General features: G+C 37.0%; 1 protein-coding gene across 6 annotated transcripts in view; it reads right to left on the bottom strand.

Moving 5' to 3' along the window:
- Positions 1-684: 684 nt before the first annotated feature.
- MBNL3 (muscleblind like splicing regulator 3) overlaps positions 685-17,840 on the bottom strand; it is a 113,572-nt gene continuing 96,416 nt past the window's right edge. The window contains exons 7-11 of one of the 6 annotated variants that reach the window (XM_067023254.1): positions 15,712-15,862; positions 13,849-13,884; positions 11,375-11,469; positions 10,362-10,435; positions 8,422-8,585 (exon numbers count right to left, since the gene is read on the bottom strand). In XM_067023254.1, coding sequence (XP_066879355.1) covers positions 10,379-10,435; positions 11,375-11,469; positions 13,849-13,884; positions 15,712-15,862 — 339 coding nt within the window. In that variant the 3' untranslated portion in view covers positions 8,422-8,585; positions 10,362-10,378. Of the gene's footprint in view, positions 8,586-10,361; positions 10,436-11,374; positions 11,470-13,848; positions 13,885-15,711; positions 15,863-17,840 lie in introns of all 6 variants that reach the window. The other 5 variants (XM_059050007.2, XM_067023257.1, XM_067023258.1 and 2 more) reach the window with 5 other exon arrangements.

Genomic DNA, 17,840 nt, shown 5'->3' with positions numbered 1-17,840 from the left:
CAGCCTGACTACTGAACAGCAGCGATATGGAGAAGTTCCTGATTAGTGTTTTTAAGTATTGACAAATCTGACCGAATAAAGAATTACCAAGTTACATTTTGCTTTCTTTAAAGAACAAGACTGATTATCCGTTCATTCCTGTGCCATTTGTTGGAGAAAACTAATTTTAAGTGAGAGAAAACATTTTAATGGAAAAAGTCATGCGTCGCGTTGTTATGAGACCATTGATACCCACCTTGAAAAGAATAAAATGAATGACACTGGTTTCATATGTTACACTGAACATGCAGGATAGAAATGAATAATAGGAAAATAGAAACTAATAATAATAATGTATCTTAGAATATGACTCAGAATTTCTGAAGCAGAATAGAAACCAGTAAGCGTTATCACAAAATTTTTAATGTTCTTTTGCTAAAATATAAGTGTGTCTTTCTTGCGTTAATGACTTCAATATTATAGGAATAATACATCTAATACAATGGATGTATTAACTATATAATTCAAAATACTGAAGGTATATATTTAGTAATAAATTTATTCTATGTATGAAATATAGCACTGAACCAAATCAAATCTTATATTAGAATTACTAAATATTAGGATTAATATACTAGAAGACAAATAGCTTTTAGGTGAACTCGTAATGTGTGAATATGGATTCATAAAAAAAGACAAAACCAAGAAATTTACACATTTTATTGAAAGAACAAAAGATAAACAACATAGAAGTAGCATACTAAAATGAACTGTATAATGCACACTTCTAAACACAAACAAGAAGTACAGCACTATAACTTGGAAAACAAAAACCCCAAAAAATCAAAGCATCTGCCCTACTGATAGCAGTTGAGGGAATGAGCTATTGCATTTTGGAGGCAAAATATTATGGGAACAGTTTATATTTATTAAATACAGTGATCATTATTTAAATCTATAAGTGCTGCACAGGGCTAATAATTTTCTTATTGATAAGTATTTTTAAATTGGCATTTTTCTGCCCAAAATATGTGCTTCCATTTTTTACATTATACTGGATTGTTGTTATACAAAGGCATAAAATTAGTCCTTTAAAAGAGTATATTTTGGAGCATCTTTTTAAGAAAACTTATTTAAATTATTGTAATTTGGGGGCATGTCACAAATGGTTCATTTTCTAATCACTAAAGCAACAACAATAATAAAAGGAAATTTATTTATTTATATTTGTGTGTGTGTGTGTGGTACGCGGTCCTCTCACTGTTGTGGCCTCTCCCGTTGCGGAGCACAGGCTCCGGACGTGCAGGCTCAGCGGCCACGGCTCACGGGCCCAGCCGCTCCGTGGCACGTGGGATCTTCCCGGACCGGGGCACGAACCCGTGTCCCCTGCATCGGCAGGTGGATTCTCAACCACTGTGCCACCAGGGAAGCCCGGAAATTTATTTTGAAAAGGGCAATCCCAGAGTCCAATGAAATAATGGTCATGTAATTCTCTCAACTGCTAGACACAAAAGACACAGCAACAAAATAATTTGGTTTCCATCATTAACAAACAGCATCTGTATACCGAAATAAAGCTTTGGAATCATGCAGTTCTGTGACAGATAAATGTTTTAGGTTCTGTGTTTGCGGAGAAAAGAGCACTGCTTAAAGTTGGGTTGCTTTTAGGTCTTGTTACAGAGGGTTTTTTAAAAATTAAAGTAATAATGATATAGCTGTGACTTATTTCACAGTGATATGCTATAATTGAGGATGGGTTCTATTTAAAGATAAAATTCCTCTGGAATAATCCTGCTTTGGAGTATTGATGTGTGGTTCTCTTTCAGGGAAGAACAAGTGGAGGGGGTGGAAACTGAATTAGTGAAGCTAAATCCTTTCCTGGGCTTCATAACAGAGGTCCTTTCATTCTCTAATTTTACTTACTTAAAAGACAGAACTGTGTTTAAGCTCCAAAGAGCATGACATAGTGGCTGTCAGTACGTACCATATGCCATCAATTAATTGGTTATCTTTTGTGATGCTTCTAGGTTCATCCTTACTATTTTATAGGTGATTCTGCCTGACTTAAAATCTTACTATATTTCTATTGACCTTATTAGAATATATTCGTGTGGCTTATAGTTTCACAAGGAAATGTCAACACAAGAACATGGCTTAAGTTGGGGAAATATGTTGGTGATAAGGTTAAAGGTGGAGTTCCTAACTACAGAAGGAATGAATGCTTACATTTTCTATCAATGGAAATGCTGGTCAGATGGTCAGGCTGTTAGCTGTATGGCTGACTCTAAGTGGTTATGGGTTCGGGCGGGGGGGGGGAGGACATTTCTAACCAACTGGCCCTGAGCTATTGGACAACTGTAAGGCTTGGATTGCTTTCTGGCTTTGGCTTATTTTCCTGTCTCTGTAAGTGAGAACTATCAAAATGGGTAGCAATACTAATAACAACTCCCTCAATCCCAAGATGGGCTCCTTCTCCAGGGTAAGGACAACAGGCCTCAAGACAGGAAGGACTCAAAGCCCTCATGGTGATCTATCCTTAAACTTTTCTAACCTCGACCTTTTCTAGGCCTCACCTCCTGGAGGCAACAAAAAGATAAATGGTGATCTGTAGGTGATGTGGGAGCTGCCATTGGCAGAGACGATCTGACTGAAACATTCTTTTACAGCTCTGATGTACACAAGATTTCGGCTAGTTCTCTTCTGTTTCGTTAAAAGAGTAGGAGGCTGAAGTGGCACAGTGAAGCGCTGTCTCATCTGGTAAAGGTAAGTCAGAAAACAGCCATTTCTAAAATAGTGCCAGGAGCATTTTTTCCTTTGCTGAAGGGAATGAAATGCTCTGTGCTGGCCATACTTAGCTGTTAAATTACATCTTTCAGTACTTGTCAATTTGGTTTTGGCTTCTGGATCTTGAAGGGGAAATAGTGGCAAACGTTAACAATTTGTCACTTAAATACATATTAATTGATGTAACCGATATATCTCAATTGACCATTTTCTGTGAAAGATGAAATCTAACTAGATCAGAATGGGAATATCCATCTTGCAATTTACAACTCCTTGCAACCACTGAAAAAAGAAGACCTCAGACTGTGTGTGTGTGTGTGTCTGTGTGTGTCTGTGTTTACAGTGAGGATTAATTTAAAAACAAACAATCTCTGCTGGCAATCTTGCTAAAAGCTGAAGTACCTTAACTTTTGTTTAGTGCCGTTAGCTGAAGTTGACCTGTTAACCTGTAACCAGTCTTGTCTCATGACGAGCCCTAGCAAACTAGAAAGCCTCCACAACAGCAGAGCAACATCATGTTTTAGTTAAGTCTTGTAGCAAAAAAAAAACACCCTTCTTCTCAAAGCCTTAGAAATAACTCTTTTACTAACTTTTCCACTATTATCACAGACTTCTTATATTAAAAAAAAAAAGCTCCAAGGATCGCTTTCATGGACTATGTACATAAGTGCAAAAAAGGTGTGTCTCACACGTTCGCACCCTAACTGAGACCATCAGTTAACTGCAGCATATGTCTCTTCAACACTGTTATGGGGTCATTCCACAGTATCTGTATGGATGGTTTCACAGAGACGAATTAATTTAATCTGTGCTTTTGTCATTCTTTAACCCTCATTTGGATAGATTTGTGAAAGAGTTTTTGTAGCTACAGCTATGCCACTTGAATAGAATGATTCTGAATAAGTAAGGTTATGGAAAGAGATTGGGGCATATTATAAACACGAGTGTGTTTTGGAGTCTAAATACTGTGGAATAACCCTATCCACACAGCAAATTCTATCAGCTCTAAAGCCTGACTCTAGAATCCAGATGTTGTAAACTTTTTGCTCAAAAATGTCACACAAGGACACAAATTCGGTTTTCACATGGGAATTTGGATTAAAAAGAAAAATCAACCATATCTATTTCTGAGCTTTGAGCTGTATCTGCTACATGCTCACACTGTCAAAAACCACACCGAGTTTACAAGTAAAATTTTCACGCACAAAAAATTGTCTAAAGGTAGCCATGTTGTAGGTTTGTTGCTAAAGCAACAACTAAATACAGTTAGTTAAAAATTAAGACGCAAGAGGGAAGAGATAGGGGAACATATGTATACGTATAACTCATTCACTCTGTTGTAAAGGAGAAACTAACACAGCATTGTAAAAGTTATACGCCAAAAAAGATGTTAAAAAATCATTTGTATATAAAGTTAAGTTTGTTCTTCAACTGTGAACTGTAAGGAATAGTTATGAGCTATACTCTATACCTTGTTGTTTTTCAGTGTCAGTTGAGGACCTATCTAGGCGGGTTGAATACCTGTAGTAAAATCGTAAAGCTTCTCTAACTCTCCTTCAAAATTATATTCATTAGTTACTTAAAGATATGAAAAGGGAATACAATTAAAACTTTAAAAAGTAATAAGAAAAATGAAAACGTGGCACCAATTAGTGAGTTGGTACCAGAACCTCTATCTGTAATTACATTTACAGTTTGATTAGGCTGTCAACTAAACTTGCAAAAAACAGTTGTCATACTCTTTTACATAGTGTTTATTCTATTGCCTTTGACAGGCACTGGTAAAATTTAAAATGAGGCCACTATCTTCCTACATCTATTCAACAGAACTGGGAAATAATATTTCCCTCAATCATATTTCCCTATTTCTATTTCAACATGTGTGAAAAGTAGAAGAGATCAAAGAAAGAAGATTCCAGTTTCAATTCGTTCTGTGCATCACAGCCTACCCTACAGACTGAAATAACTGGAAAACGTGCGGCTGCATTTCACCTAAGAGCATCCTCATGTACCCCCCCAGAGGAGTGGAGGAAGGACCAGATAACACTCCACGTAGCACACAGGCCTTCCCTACCTACTATTTAACAAAATTTGATGTCAGTGTTGTCCTTAATCAGACATCACTGTGCTTACTGGTCATGCCATGAAAAAGAGATTCATGTTGTAAAGATTAATTTTATTTGGTTCCTGCTGATGGTAAGGAGGAGGTACTTGCTTTGCCTCCATTGGAGAGCTGGTGAGCCGAGGCTGCCCATTAGTGAACACAGCCTAGTAGTGGTGTTAGGACAACACAACGGCAAGATCAAAGTGCTTGAGCGTGTTCAGAAATGGATGGCAAAGGCTGATGGAGTAGGGAGAGGATGGCTTTTCATATCACGATTAACTACAAATTAAAGACTCTAATTTAGACAAACGCAATGAAGTGCAACAGCTAGTTGAGGAATCGTGCTCCAATTGCAAAAGCAAATACTGCATGGATTTTATGAATCCATTTAACTTAAATTTAATCTTAATCCTCTTTAAAATATACTTATGTTGTGGTCACATAGTGCTTTACAAAATTTGACACTACTAAAACCCTCTTAAAAGAAAACCTTTAGATTATTTTCTCTGTATACATGACCTGTTTTATCCAAGTTTCAGCACGCTTGCATATTTTTGCAAAAGGCTGAGAGGAATGGACAAAAACAATAATTTTGGATAAACAAAAAGAGGACCTTGTAAATTACAAAGCTTATAAAATGTTAACTAAGAATCACAAGTGATTAGAATTTTATATATACAGTTTATCCAGTAAATTGTTCTTTAGAGTCACTGATTAGTTTTGTGACTTGTCTTTTTCACCAGAAATTTATAGTCTAATGACTTCTTTTCTTTTCTTGAATAAAGATCACTTGAATAAGTCATTGCACAACTAGTTAAAGAGTGCTATCTTAAAATTGCATTTTTGTAAAAATTCTTTCACCTCTGATCAAAACCTTAGTGCTTTTTTTCTTTCTTTAAATTCACTCACAAAGCAACTTTTAAAATGCCAACAAACAATACCAAAAATTGTTGCACCAAAAATACCACTACCCTGAATATCCCTCACTGAACCTCTTACTAAGAAATATGTCATAGTTCATGTCTTCCAGTGCTTAAGGCAACATGCAAACAGCTGCACTCTAGGTTTATTGTCCATGTACATCTTTGTCAGAAGTTTAAACAAGTGAGACAGTATGTTGTATCAAAATGTCAAATGACAGAAAAGCTCACTTCACGCTGAAAATGTCTCTGTCTCTTAAGGAATACATCTGGAGTAGCTCAGGTGCACCCCCCCTCCTGGATTCACGTGATCAAATCTGCCCTTCCTGAGAGGCACCAGCACAGGTTTTACAAAACTCAGTTCCAAACACAAGTAATTTCACAAAGGCATATTCTACTTCCTTCTCTAGCAATGTTAAGATTCTGGGAAACAGAAATTAAGTGGTTCAAAGGACCAAAAGGTAAAAGTCAAGACACCTCTTGCCCTCTAACTCCAGACAATACTGTTAGCAGATGACAGTGGCTCAATACAAGCAAGACCATTTAGAAATCACTGACGATCATGATTTGGATTGATAATTAAGATCAACAGGCTATCAGCTACTGAGGAGTTAATGTTGCTCTTTTGTATTCTGAGCCAAAATGATCTTCTTCGGCATGGAGTCTCAAATGTTCTGAAGCACAATGTGAAGAAGGCGAACAACCAGGAGTCAGGAGATATTTCTGGGTCCAGCTGCTACCAGGTAATTAGTTAGGCAGCCCTGGGCGAATCACATGCCCTGGCTGTGAAAAGGTTTTACCAGTTCCACTGTTCTGTGATTCAAACACTACTAGCCGGCTCAAGGTATATCCTAAATCAGATTTTCCCTTTGCTTGTCATTTTCATGAAGGAGAAAAATAAACTTGGTATATACATCAAATTTGATGATTTTATACTTTCCAGTGAAGAGAACACATATTTAGTAGAAGATATTAAATCAATGCAAACTATCATGTGGTTCTACCACTGATTAATAATAGTAACTTTAATTACTGAGTAGGGTGGAAGAAGTATGTGACATACCATAGGAATTAACTGCTATTTTACTTGGTTATACAATTACTTCAAAAGTATTAGTAATGGGAATTCAGGTCAGCTCTGTGGAGTGTAGCCACTCTCTCATCCAAAGGGTGTTACAAACCTCACTATTCATCTCTATTATAATTTTCAAAACATATAAAAACAAAGAAATCCCAACAAACAAAAAAGAGGCTTGGTTATGATATGAGAGGTTCTGCTGTTAATAAAGTTTGGGAAGGGCAACACTTAACATATTATATCACAGGCACTTGCTCCTTCACTGAAATGTTTAACAAACCTGGAAACTCAGCTGAACTGAGGCTAAAGACAACTGTGGACATCCTTCTTAGAACTTTTAAATAAATCAGAGAATTTCAAATGGCTCCCTACCTCCCTCCCCAGTCCCGCCATTTCTCCAAATCTATACTCAGACTCCAGCTGTGATGAACACAAGAGACTGTCCATTTGGGGAGGAAAGGCCTCACTTGGAACCAATTCTCCTTCACCCTGACTGACTTTTCCTGACTGCATCTTACTTATTATTCAAAGAGTAGTCTAAAGAGCGTGAGCCATTTGCATTCAGAAAGTGGCACTTGTATCAAAGGTTACATTGCAATGGTTTTTACACACTTTCCTCCAATATGTAAAAACTAGCTCCAAGCCCCCTCTCTCTGCTTAATTTATAACCTGTCATTAGAATACCTTTAAGCTTCCAAGAACCAACTGTTCAGCTGAAAATGACAAATGGCTCAGTTTTAGACACTCAAACTAGAAGACAGGATCCTTGAGCCACAAAAAATGTAATGGGCACTTTACATAATTTTTAGTATATATGCTGAGAAATCCATGTAAAGGTAAATTCTAGTTTTGCAATCTACTTAAGGAGTGAAATTCGGGTTAATGTTTTAAGAAGTTCCCTGTTATTTTCAGGTAATTATTTCTTTCTCACAAAAAAATCCAGTAACGTGTTTGTACTATGCAAGGTCAGATCTACAGGTACAAATTATACACATGCATGTTTATGAACAAGTTTTGGACACACTCAAAAGTGAGGCCTTTTAAATGTCTGCCTCAAGAAACCTACAGAAATATTCTTGAGAGAGAGAGAGAGAGAGCATATCAACATTAACCTGTCATGTTTTTCAAGCACATGTGTTTGTTTCCCATTAATAGCATTTTAGTTAAAATCAAACACCACACATTACAGCAAAACACTATAGTATGTAAAAACCTAACACAACACACCACAATACAATACAATAATGGGGAAAATGGTATTGGATATATCTGTTACATTCTGAATCAAACCAACAGACTATTGTGTAAACAAAACGGTAAGGTAACACTTCAAAACAGACCGAACGTTTATCCACCAAGAATGCACAATAAGCCAGCAGTGCACTATAGAGATTCACTCAGCATAATGGTTATTGGAAAATCACAAAGAATAGTGTGATCAATTACAAAATGTTATGATGTTCTACCTAATAATTCAAATAAGATAGATAGATGGTAGTTGTTAGTTTTCTGTTGGTGTTTTAACATCTCCATTGATTGATGCTTTGTTTTTTATTCGAATTTGTTGGTTGGTATGTTTGTTTTGTTTAATATATCGACTGCACCATGCTTATTGTTGTGTTGGTAGAAGAGGACATACGTGAATATATATAGAAAGGCCATATGGAGGTTCTCACGGAGAGATTCTGATACTCCATAACTCTGTTGTTCAGAATTTCAACTGAAATGGAAGAAAAAAAAAAGAGTGAGAAATATTGGAGGGTTATTGAAGTAGGGGTCAGGATACTTGGTTCTCGTTCCAGTTCTGTGTGTGAACCATATGGCAAGATATTCCCCACTCTGAATCTACGAAAATTGAGCTGTTGGAAATGCTCACTAAGGAGTCACATAGCTTGACAGTCTGATAGTCTATGGTTCTCACTGAGTGACAGTGTGGACAGTTGCCCTAAGTTAACAGAGATGCACTCCGTTGTTTAAGGCACTGTCTACACCATGAACAAACACCCACCCATCCATCCACTTCCTCCAACAAGCATATATTGACAAAACACACTGGATTCCATTTTGAAATATGCAAATATTAAACAAACTTTAAACTTTTTATCTGTATGTTTTGGAGCCGTGCAGGAATAGCCTAAGTGTGAACTCTGGGTATACAGTATTTTACAAAATTACATTTTTGCACTCTGGAGAAATTTTCAACATCTGTTGCATATTGCAATGATTATGATGTGCCAAATACCTCTAAATTTTCTAATGGAATCAAGTAAAAAAGAATCACTACTCCCAAACATGTTCTCTTGGAAAGTTAACTATAGTTGACCACTTTTGTTTACCTTGATGTGAAGCAGCCCATGAGAATCAGGCAAGTGTTTACAAAGCCTATTATTCTCATGTTTGGTGCTATTCCCAAGTTGCCACTATCCCAAATGATAGCCCTGAAAACGATTACAATATACAGCTACTTCAGTTATTCCATGTACTCAAAGATGTCTTTTTAAAAACACTCCTTATGATTGAAGGGACCTGTTATCTAATGTACAGTTATCTATATGCTCTGTCCCGAACAGTTAGTCTTCTGGGCCTGTGTGTCCTCAGCAGGAAAGAAATGCTAGCCAGGTTCTGGGGAACCAGTCCATCAAGAGAACAGAACTAACTGTTGCCTTCTTCAACCAAGTGAAACACTCCGGGTGTGAGAAGTTCAAGCTTTCAATGACTAAAGGATGCAACTCAGAATTAGTGTATTTGTTTAATAACTCCCTATAATTATTAATTAAGATGCCTCAGAGTCTTGAGTGACTTTAAAAGTCACACATTCCAAGTGAACAACTGCTCAAATTAAGTGTGTTGCCACTACAGGCTCTGGACCAGGCAAAGGAAATCAAAGGTGAAGGGGGAAATATCTGAAAACAACAACAAAAATTACCAACAAAAAAGGTGCTGTGATGTGAATGAAAATAATGATTAAATTACTAAATTAATGTCACTCAAAACTGAAAACAGCTGGAGCAATTCTGCTAGACTTACATGGGAAGCAACACAAAGTGGCAGAACGTGAAAGCGCTATTTTCCATAATGTCTTTAGAAAAAGCATACTGCCTACTGTCTTTAAGATAACCATCTTAATCAAACTGTGACAAAAGTACTTTGCTTTATTTCAGTTAAAATAAAACAAAGCTAGAAAAATGTTAAAAGATTAAAATTCAAAATCGATCTGTGCCTTTGGCTAACCAATCATACCCCTTTAATAATGGGAAAACATTTGGGAATTTGTAAGCTCATTGGGAAAATACAAGACCAGCTGTCATCTTCATATTAAAAAATTGCATATTTGCTGTCCATATTTCATTGTGGAAAATTTAGAATGCTTAAATCAAGCTCTAAGTTATAAGCAATGCCTATTAATGGAAATGTTTACCAAAGTCTTTAGCAAATGCAACTGTGTAGATAAAAGATATAACCTACAAATATTATATTAATACTTAAAGAGACTTACTGTTCTACTGGTAACTTCTACATCTGTGAAACAAACATGCTGCTATTCAGTTCATCTACTGATAATGGGGGTATCTACAGTAGTAAAAAAGATTTTAGATTAAAATAGTTTCTTGAGAGAATTCCATTTATTTTGTTCACTGCTTGGACATGGTAATCAATAACCGTAACCAATGTCACAGAAAAATTTAGACATACTAACCATATCCAATAATAGTTAATTTTGCATAAAGCACAGGTTAGAATGTGGTTTGTTTCCCCAATGGATTAATGCTCTGTGTCCTAAATGTTTATCATACTTGTAATTGAAACAGCAGTGGAACTTGCAGTCTTTAAGCGTGGTTACCACTTCAATAAGGCAAAATGGCCATAATATTACACAATAATTATTGTAAGTTTCTCCTTATAATTTCAAGACTCACCCCAAATTCATAATTTGCCTTGTGACTCTGCCTGTAAAAACCTCAAGCAAATGAAAATTAAAACAACACAAGCACATCTAATGTCGGTATGAGAAGGAATTTCGGATGTAATCACTGGGTAATGATAAGCATATCTGTGCCTTGGAAAGAAATGTGCTATCTTTCTTTCCAGTAGATCTAAAGGTAAAGGTGATGATAGTACTAAGTGAAAGTTCAAACGCAATAACCAAAAATGGTAGTAAACTAAAATAAATCCTCCTCTCAACCAATGAAGAAACATTTAAAAAATATTTAGTATATACCTTTGAGGATTGGTGTGGTAGCAACAACTATATATATGTAAGATGTCAAGAGTGACATCTGTAACCAATTAAAAAAAGAGAACACTCTGCTGACTCATCTCAGAATGAGCAGCAAAGCAGGAACATCTCTCTAGAATACACACAAAAAGAAAAATTCTAAATGTAACAATGGCTAAAGAAACACATAAGAATAGGGACTAATGTCTCTCACCAATCCCAAAAGCATATACTGTGCCTTACCAACACACCGTAGTTAGCTAGGTCTGAACAGGTGAAATAAATGGCCAAACCTGATTGCTTGTAGCTGTTGCAGCGAAGGGAACGCTGGTGGCAGATGGTGTTGCTGCAGACACAGTGGTAGGTGTAGCACCGTGCATCATGGGCACTTTCAGTAGGAAATCATGGAAGCAACGCACGAGGGGGTGGAGCATTTACGTAACCGTGACATACACGATGGAATGGGGCGTGGCAGGTGTCACAGCAACAAGCCATGTAACATCATCATGATGGATACACCAGGGTGCAACATGCAATCACAGTCAGTGCAAAGCAACACAGCATGGAAGGAGGAAATATTTAAAAAGAGAAAAGGGGAAAGCCAATTATAGTTACCATTAAGGAAAATGGAATCATTCTCAACATTTAGTTAGTTTTTGAGCAGAATCACACTGTAGTTGACTGAATTCAAGGGCCAAATTTTCAGAAGGGGTTACAATGGGTACCTATGACAAATCTGAATTTACCAAGCTAGTCAAGCAGAAAAGTAACTGGGCTGCGCATTCAGAATGGGAGTAGGGAACTGTGAATTGGTGTTTGGTTTTGCTAACTCATGACAGACATGAGTGCTGTCACTGAATTTGCAGGTGCAAAGGAACGGTTATCTATCTATCTATATCTATATCTATATCTATATCTATACTTACCTGATCTGTATACAAAAAGATCGTAGTTTGCTTGGTGGGTATGTGGTAGGGGAGCAGATAAAGAATACAGTGGGCTATGAACGCAAGTTTTTCAGCACACCTCTGGCAAACCCCTTGGAAACTTAGGCTACTTATGAAACAACACAGGCCATTTATTTATTGTTTCATAAATAGCCGAAATTTCCAAGGCGTACTTCATAGTAAATATCTGACAAAATCTTGTCTTCACTGCAGTATTATAGCAACAATGACTAGCAGCTGCAACATCTCTTTCAGGCTGATTTCTCTTTGCCTTTTCTAGTTTCTATGTCATTTTGAAAGCTTCTGGGATGCTTTTCTTATTTCTAGCTCATTTTGGATAGCAAGCCAAGGAATTAATGTGTGAATGGCACGTGTGCATATGTGATAATTTGCATCTATAATATATCGATTGAATTCAGATTTTCTGAAAGTCTACAGAGAAAGTGAATGGCCTGGAGAGAGGAAAATCAACACATGCAACGTCATAGAAACCACAAATGTCCCCCAAATGGTGATTAACAGAAACTCTGTAGTTATCTCTCATGCTCATCTCTAGTGATCCATTACCTATCAACATCCCTTACTGTAGCACATGCCAATTCTAAAATCACTCTTGTTTTCCCTTTGGGAGCACAACAACGGTGCAGGAAGCAGCACCACTGAAGCATGCAGTTTGCGTTCCTACACCGAGCTCTTAGGTGAAAGGACAAGGGAGCAGAGTCACAGAATGGGAAGACAGAGACACATTTCACGTATGTTCTTCTAATCATATGCATATGATGCTTCTGTTAGCACCAGTGGAAATGATTTTAATTCTGACAAAGCACAGCTAATAACAGAGGCCTCACCTGTCAGTGAGTGCTACTACTACGTAGTTGTCATTTTGATTTTTTTGTTTTATCTTGATAAACCTGTTAGTCCCTTTTGGGCTCTGCATCGACTTTGGTTGACCAATGGGATGGAGGTCAAGCTGTTGCGAACTCTCAAAAAGGATAAAAGTAACTGGATTGATATGAGATGGTGGGGTGAGGTGGGATAATTCCTCCCTGTATGGAACAGAGCTATTTTCTCCTGGTCTGTTCCTGGTGCCCATGGAAACTATAGGAGCTGTGAACTCCCTAGGAGTTCTGAGAGGGAAACAAGTCCCTTTCGTTGTCTTCTTCAGTGTTAGTGATGTATAAAATGGTTTCGAGATGGCTACCATATTGGATAGGTGGCTAATTAAAGGATCTGTGTGCAACTGGTTGTTAAAAATCACATACCCCCAAAGAGTCATTTCGAAATGATTCTGTGGTGCCTGGTTTCCGTGCAGATGGCACTTCATCCTAGAACACTATAGAAATCATCACAAAACACTACAGAATGCTCTAGCTTTGCTTTTTTGGCAACATCTCAGTATTGAATGATTTTGATCTTACGGATAACTTTTTTTTTGGAGGAATTGTTGTGCTGTACTTTACAAATTATACATTTTAAATATTTTAAATATTTTGCAATTTCTTAGTAACAGATGTAAAGCTAAGAATAAAACTGCCCATTCTGGCTAGGTAAGGAAATGTTTCAAAATATTGCAGCTACTATTTTCAGGGTGAAAATACAGAAATGGCAGGGTCGGTATTTGACCACAGTGGCAACCAACTGTGAGTGTGCAGGGCTGTTGTGATTCCACAAAGGCATGTCACAGACAGCACCATATTAAACCTTAAGTGCTCAGAAAATGTCCAGCCACATCATCCACTTGTTTGTCTCTTTCATAGTCACAACAGAAAAACACTTTTTTACAGAATGTAAAAAGTTGAGAATTTTTGTACAAAACCTACCAATACTTGAAGCGGGTACCATGCACAGTATTGGCCCTGTACACCATGCAGAAAAGCGTGAAAAGTAAAGAAAAGAGATATATCATTATTAAAGCTTTACTGATAGAAATAATTTCTAACTAGAAAGATATTCTTAGCAATATTAATGAAACAGCACATGCATATCCAGTAATCTCCCATGCTCACAATTACAGCTTAAGATCCCAAACCCAGGTATAATCAAAGTAATTCTTGGATTCTTAGGTATAAAAATGAACATTAATTTTTCTTTAAAGGTATTAGCTCACTTAAATTACATATTTATTCTGGACGAATACATCCTAAGTGATTTTTATTATGAAAGGGAGAATTTTATTATACATACAATTTTCAAAATATGCACCAGGATCTGGCAGCTGGTGCCAATAAGTTCTACTCAGGGCACTAATCTATTATCATTGCTTTCTCCACCTCACAACCAAGGACTTGACTGTGAACATGTGGCAAATAGGCTTTTCATCAAGAGGGGGCTCTCAGCCTGACAAGTTTTTCTTTTGCTATTAATTAAGGGGAAAGGGATTCTTCTGATGTTTTTGCTTGTAAATCTAGATTTTAAATTAGCCAAATCCAGCCCAACAAGTCTAAAAATTGTGTTCTTAAATGATATCATGAAGAGCTATTGTGGTTAGTTAACTAGACAAAAGACTGGATTTTTATGGCTTCTTTCAAAATTAACTAACTGATTAATGTATCATTAACCAATGGGTTTCTTCAAGTCCAGGCATACAATACCATGTGCTTAGTATGTTTATAATTAACAAGGTTTCTAAATTAATTTTTAAAGCATGTAACTTTCATTTAACAGTTTCCAAGTTGGAGCATTTATGATTCTGACCAAAAAAAAAAAAAAAATCTACCGTACTCTCAGGGGTTAGTATTTTCAACTTATTCCTAAGAGACTATATGCTGGTTCTTAAAGTACTGAACCACTGGAAGAAAAGTAATTCCCCCCTCATATATGATATTTGTTTGACCTCAGCTCTTCTGCTTCTGGGCCTGCATGAATGCTGGTTTGAGCCCATATCTGGTCATGGAAATAATTTCATTTTGCCAGCTACAAATCAACCAGCGGCATGTGGGATCTTCCCGGACCAGGGCTCGAACCCGTGTCCCCTGCACTGGCAGGTGGATTCTTAACCACTGCGCCACCAGGGAAGCCCCCTATGATATTTATTTGAAAAAATTATGGCTTAAATTTTTCTTTTCAATTTAGTGCAAAACTGTTATGCTATTAAATATAGGTGAATGTAGGAGGTAATAAAATATGCCACAAAGTGTCAGGAAAATGTGATAAACTGCTATATATTTTATATTAACTGGTTTAAGAGTTAGAGGCTAAAACTACCTGTTTTATATATATACTATACTGTATTATATTGTAAATGTAAGGGTAGTTTTATTATAACTATCTTTGGCATATCAAAGATATATATGGACTACCTATTTTTGCAATGCTGAAGCTTGGAAACTTCCTTTTTTTTTTTTTTTGAGCGCAGACCATTTTCTTTGAAAGTGATACCTAAGAACCAAGGAATTAGTTTGAGACTGAAACAAGTGAATTGAACATGAGAAGCAAAAATTAGGAAATGCTCAAAAGAAAAATGTTGACAGTGTTTCCTAGTTTGATTTCAAAACCATTAATTTTCAGGAATCATAGGAAAACAGTTTGTTCCGTATACAAACAGACTGAGCCTAAATGCCTTGTTTTATTTCTAACCACAATACCTGTTGACCCTTCTCACATAAATGCTCTTTGGAAGCTGATGGGCACTGTATTCATTCGCAACATCAAGCAACTCATGGTGCCCAGAGCCCCGTTCTCACCTGCAGGGATAAATGCCGGCTGCGGGAGTTGCAGGTTAGCCAGAGCCTGCTGGCAGTGGAAAACACTGGGATTAAAGACCGGGGTGGCACCATTGGTCTTTTCAAGGGCCGACCTCTTTGGTATCAGTTGAAGTGCACCAGGCTGCAGGGCCTGTGAGGGAAGGATGGATTAATAAATATTAAGGAAATAAAATATGTACTCAAACCAAGCAAGCAGCAGTTAGATAAGGTCTGGCCTGGGAACCCTTTGGAAGGGTCGCCACCGAGCAAGGTAACCAACTTCAGAGATGAAGCCGTTGACTATATGAGTACATACTCAGTCCAAAATAGAAAATAAACATACAGGGGGGAAAAGAAGCTTTTCAACTTCACTAATTTAGACAAATTAATGAAGCTGAAAAGGACCTCGTCATGTGGGCTGGATGTGACAGGATGCTGTTGACAGCAAATAATCATTTAAAATTAACATCTAAAGGATGCTCATCTACTAACCTATTAAAATGAGATTAGCAGAACCAACAGATATACCAGGAAAGAAATTTTTGCCAGTTACAATTCCAATATAAATCTAGGAGATAAATGGTATGTAGGTGAAAAAACAAATGTCAGTAGATCAGAGTCTAAAGCTCCAAAATCCAAAATTCAATTTATACAAGGATTTCAGGTCCAAACCCTATAACTGTATATTTCCCAACTAACATGTAAGGAAAAAGCAAATGAATTAATCTGCCGCCACCACCTCACCCAGATACCATAGATAGTTAGCAAAACGTATGCAATGCTCACTTATAGAGACTTGCTGTGCATTTCGATATGTATTGTTTGCTTTGTTGTAAGGTTTAATTCTGAAACCTCTTAGCGTTTTTAAAATCCTCCTTTCATGTCTACAATTCTTTCAAAATCCCACTGTGCTTAAAATATTCAGTCAAAACTCCCCCTGGATCAGATTCATTGGAGAAATTTGACATTACTTTACATTTTTTCCTCAGCAAAATTGCACAGTACTTTAACAACTTGTCCCGGCAACAATGATTGGGTACGCTCCAAATGCTTAAGGAGATGGGCACACTTATGCTGAGTATCTAGCCTTCCACAAGCTGGAAAGGGGCATATGCCGTGACCTCCTTATTCCTATGGATAACAAGGCCTAATGGTACCTCTATTTTCATTTGGGAAATAAATATCACCCCTTCAAGTCTTTCCTTTTAAATGCATACAAGCTGCTTTCAGTAAAGTCAACCTGAGCTGTGCACATGAACACGAACAGGGTAAAAATCTCTGCTTCACAAAGCATTTCAACTCTCAATCCTTAAAATATAGAAAGCTTAAATTTCTTCATGCAGCTCCTTTGTTTAATCTTACCTCAAACAAATTCCTATGGGCCAGTGTTACTTTACCTTTAAGACGCTGCTCTGATCAGTCACTCAGAAAGGAATTCTATATTGACGTTCAAAAGTACCAGTTGAAGACCTTACTATATATAGTATGTTTAACTCTCTACATGGAAATTTGGGTCTGACTTATATGCATTCTACCAAACACACCAAAATCATCAGAAATAGGCACATACATATGAAGGCCCCATGACTAGGCACTGGACAGGTAGGTACACCATGGCACAGGCATGGCATTCCTTGTACATCCCATGCATATGAGAACTTTTATTTTTAGGGGGCCAACTGTATTCCTCTCCTTTACAGTAGGGTACGCTGTTTCTGAACTCTATGCCACCAACAGAAATAATCTAACAATTGGAGGCTTAAATTCTGCATTGAATATTCTGGATACCTTCCTATTTTCAGAGCTTAAAACTCCCTCATTCAAAAGAATTTAAGACAAAAAATATTTGGTGAAGTCTTTTTTAACATTCATTAACAAATTCTGCTGTCCAGATCAAGGCAGAAAATAAGTTTGTTCTATTTTGGTACTCAGCTCTTTCACAAAGTATTGGGTTCAGTTCTGAAAGAGCAGGGGTACTGAGAAAGAGGACAAGTCCAAATTTGGGGTATTTGGCTTAGACAAAAGACATGAGAATCAGGCTCCTATGAAATACGGATTGACGTGTTTTGCAATAAACTAAGTGTAAGTTCCAGTTACAACAAGGTAGATTTTAACTTAGTGTGAGGAAA

The sequence above is a fragment of the Kogia breviceps genome, chromosome X, assembly GCF_026419965.1.
Source record: "Kogia breviceps isolate mKogBre1 chromosome X, mKogBre1 haplotype 1, whole genome shotgun sequence".
Taxonomy (NCBI): Eukaryota; Metazoa; Chordata; class Mammalia; order Artiodactyla; family Physeteridae; genus Kogia; species Kogia breviceps.
This window is presented reverse-complemented; position numbering and strand designations above follow the sequence as displayed.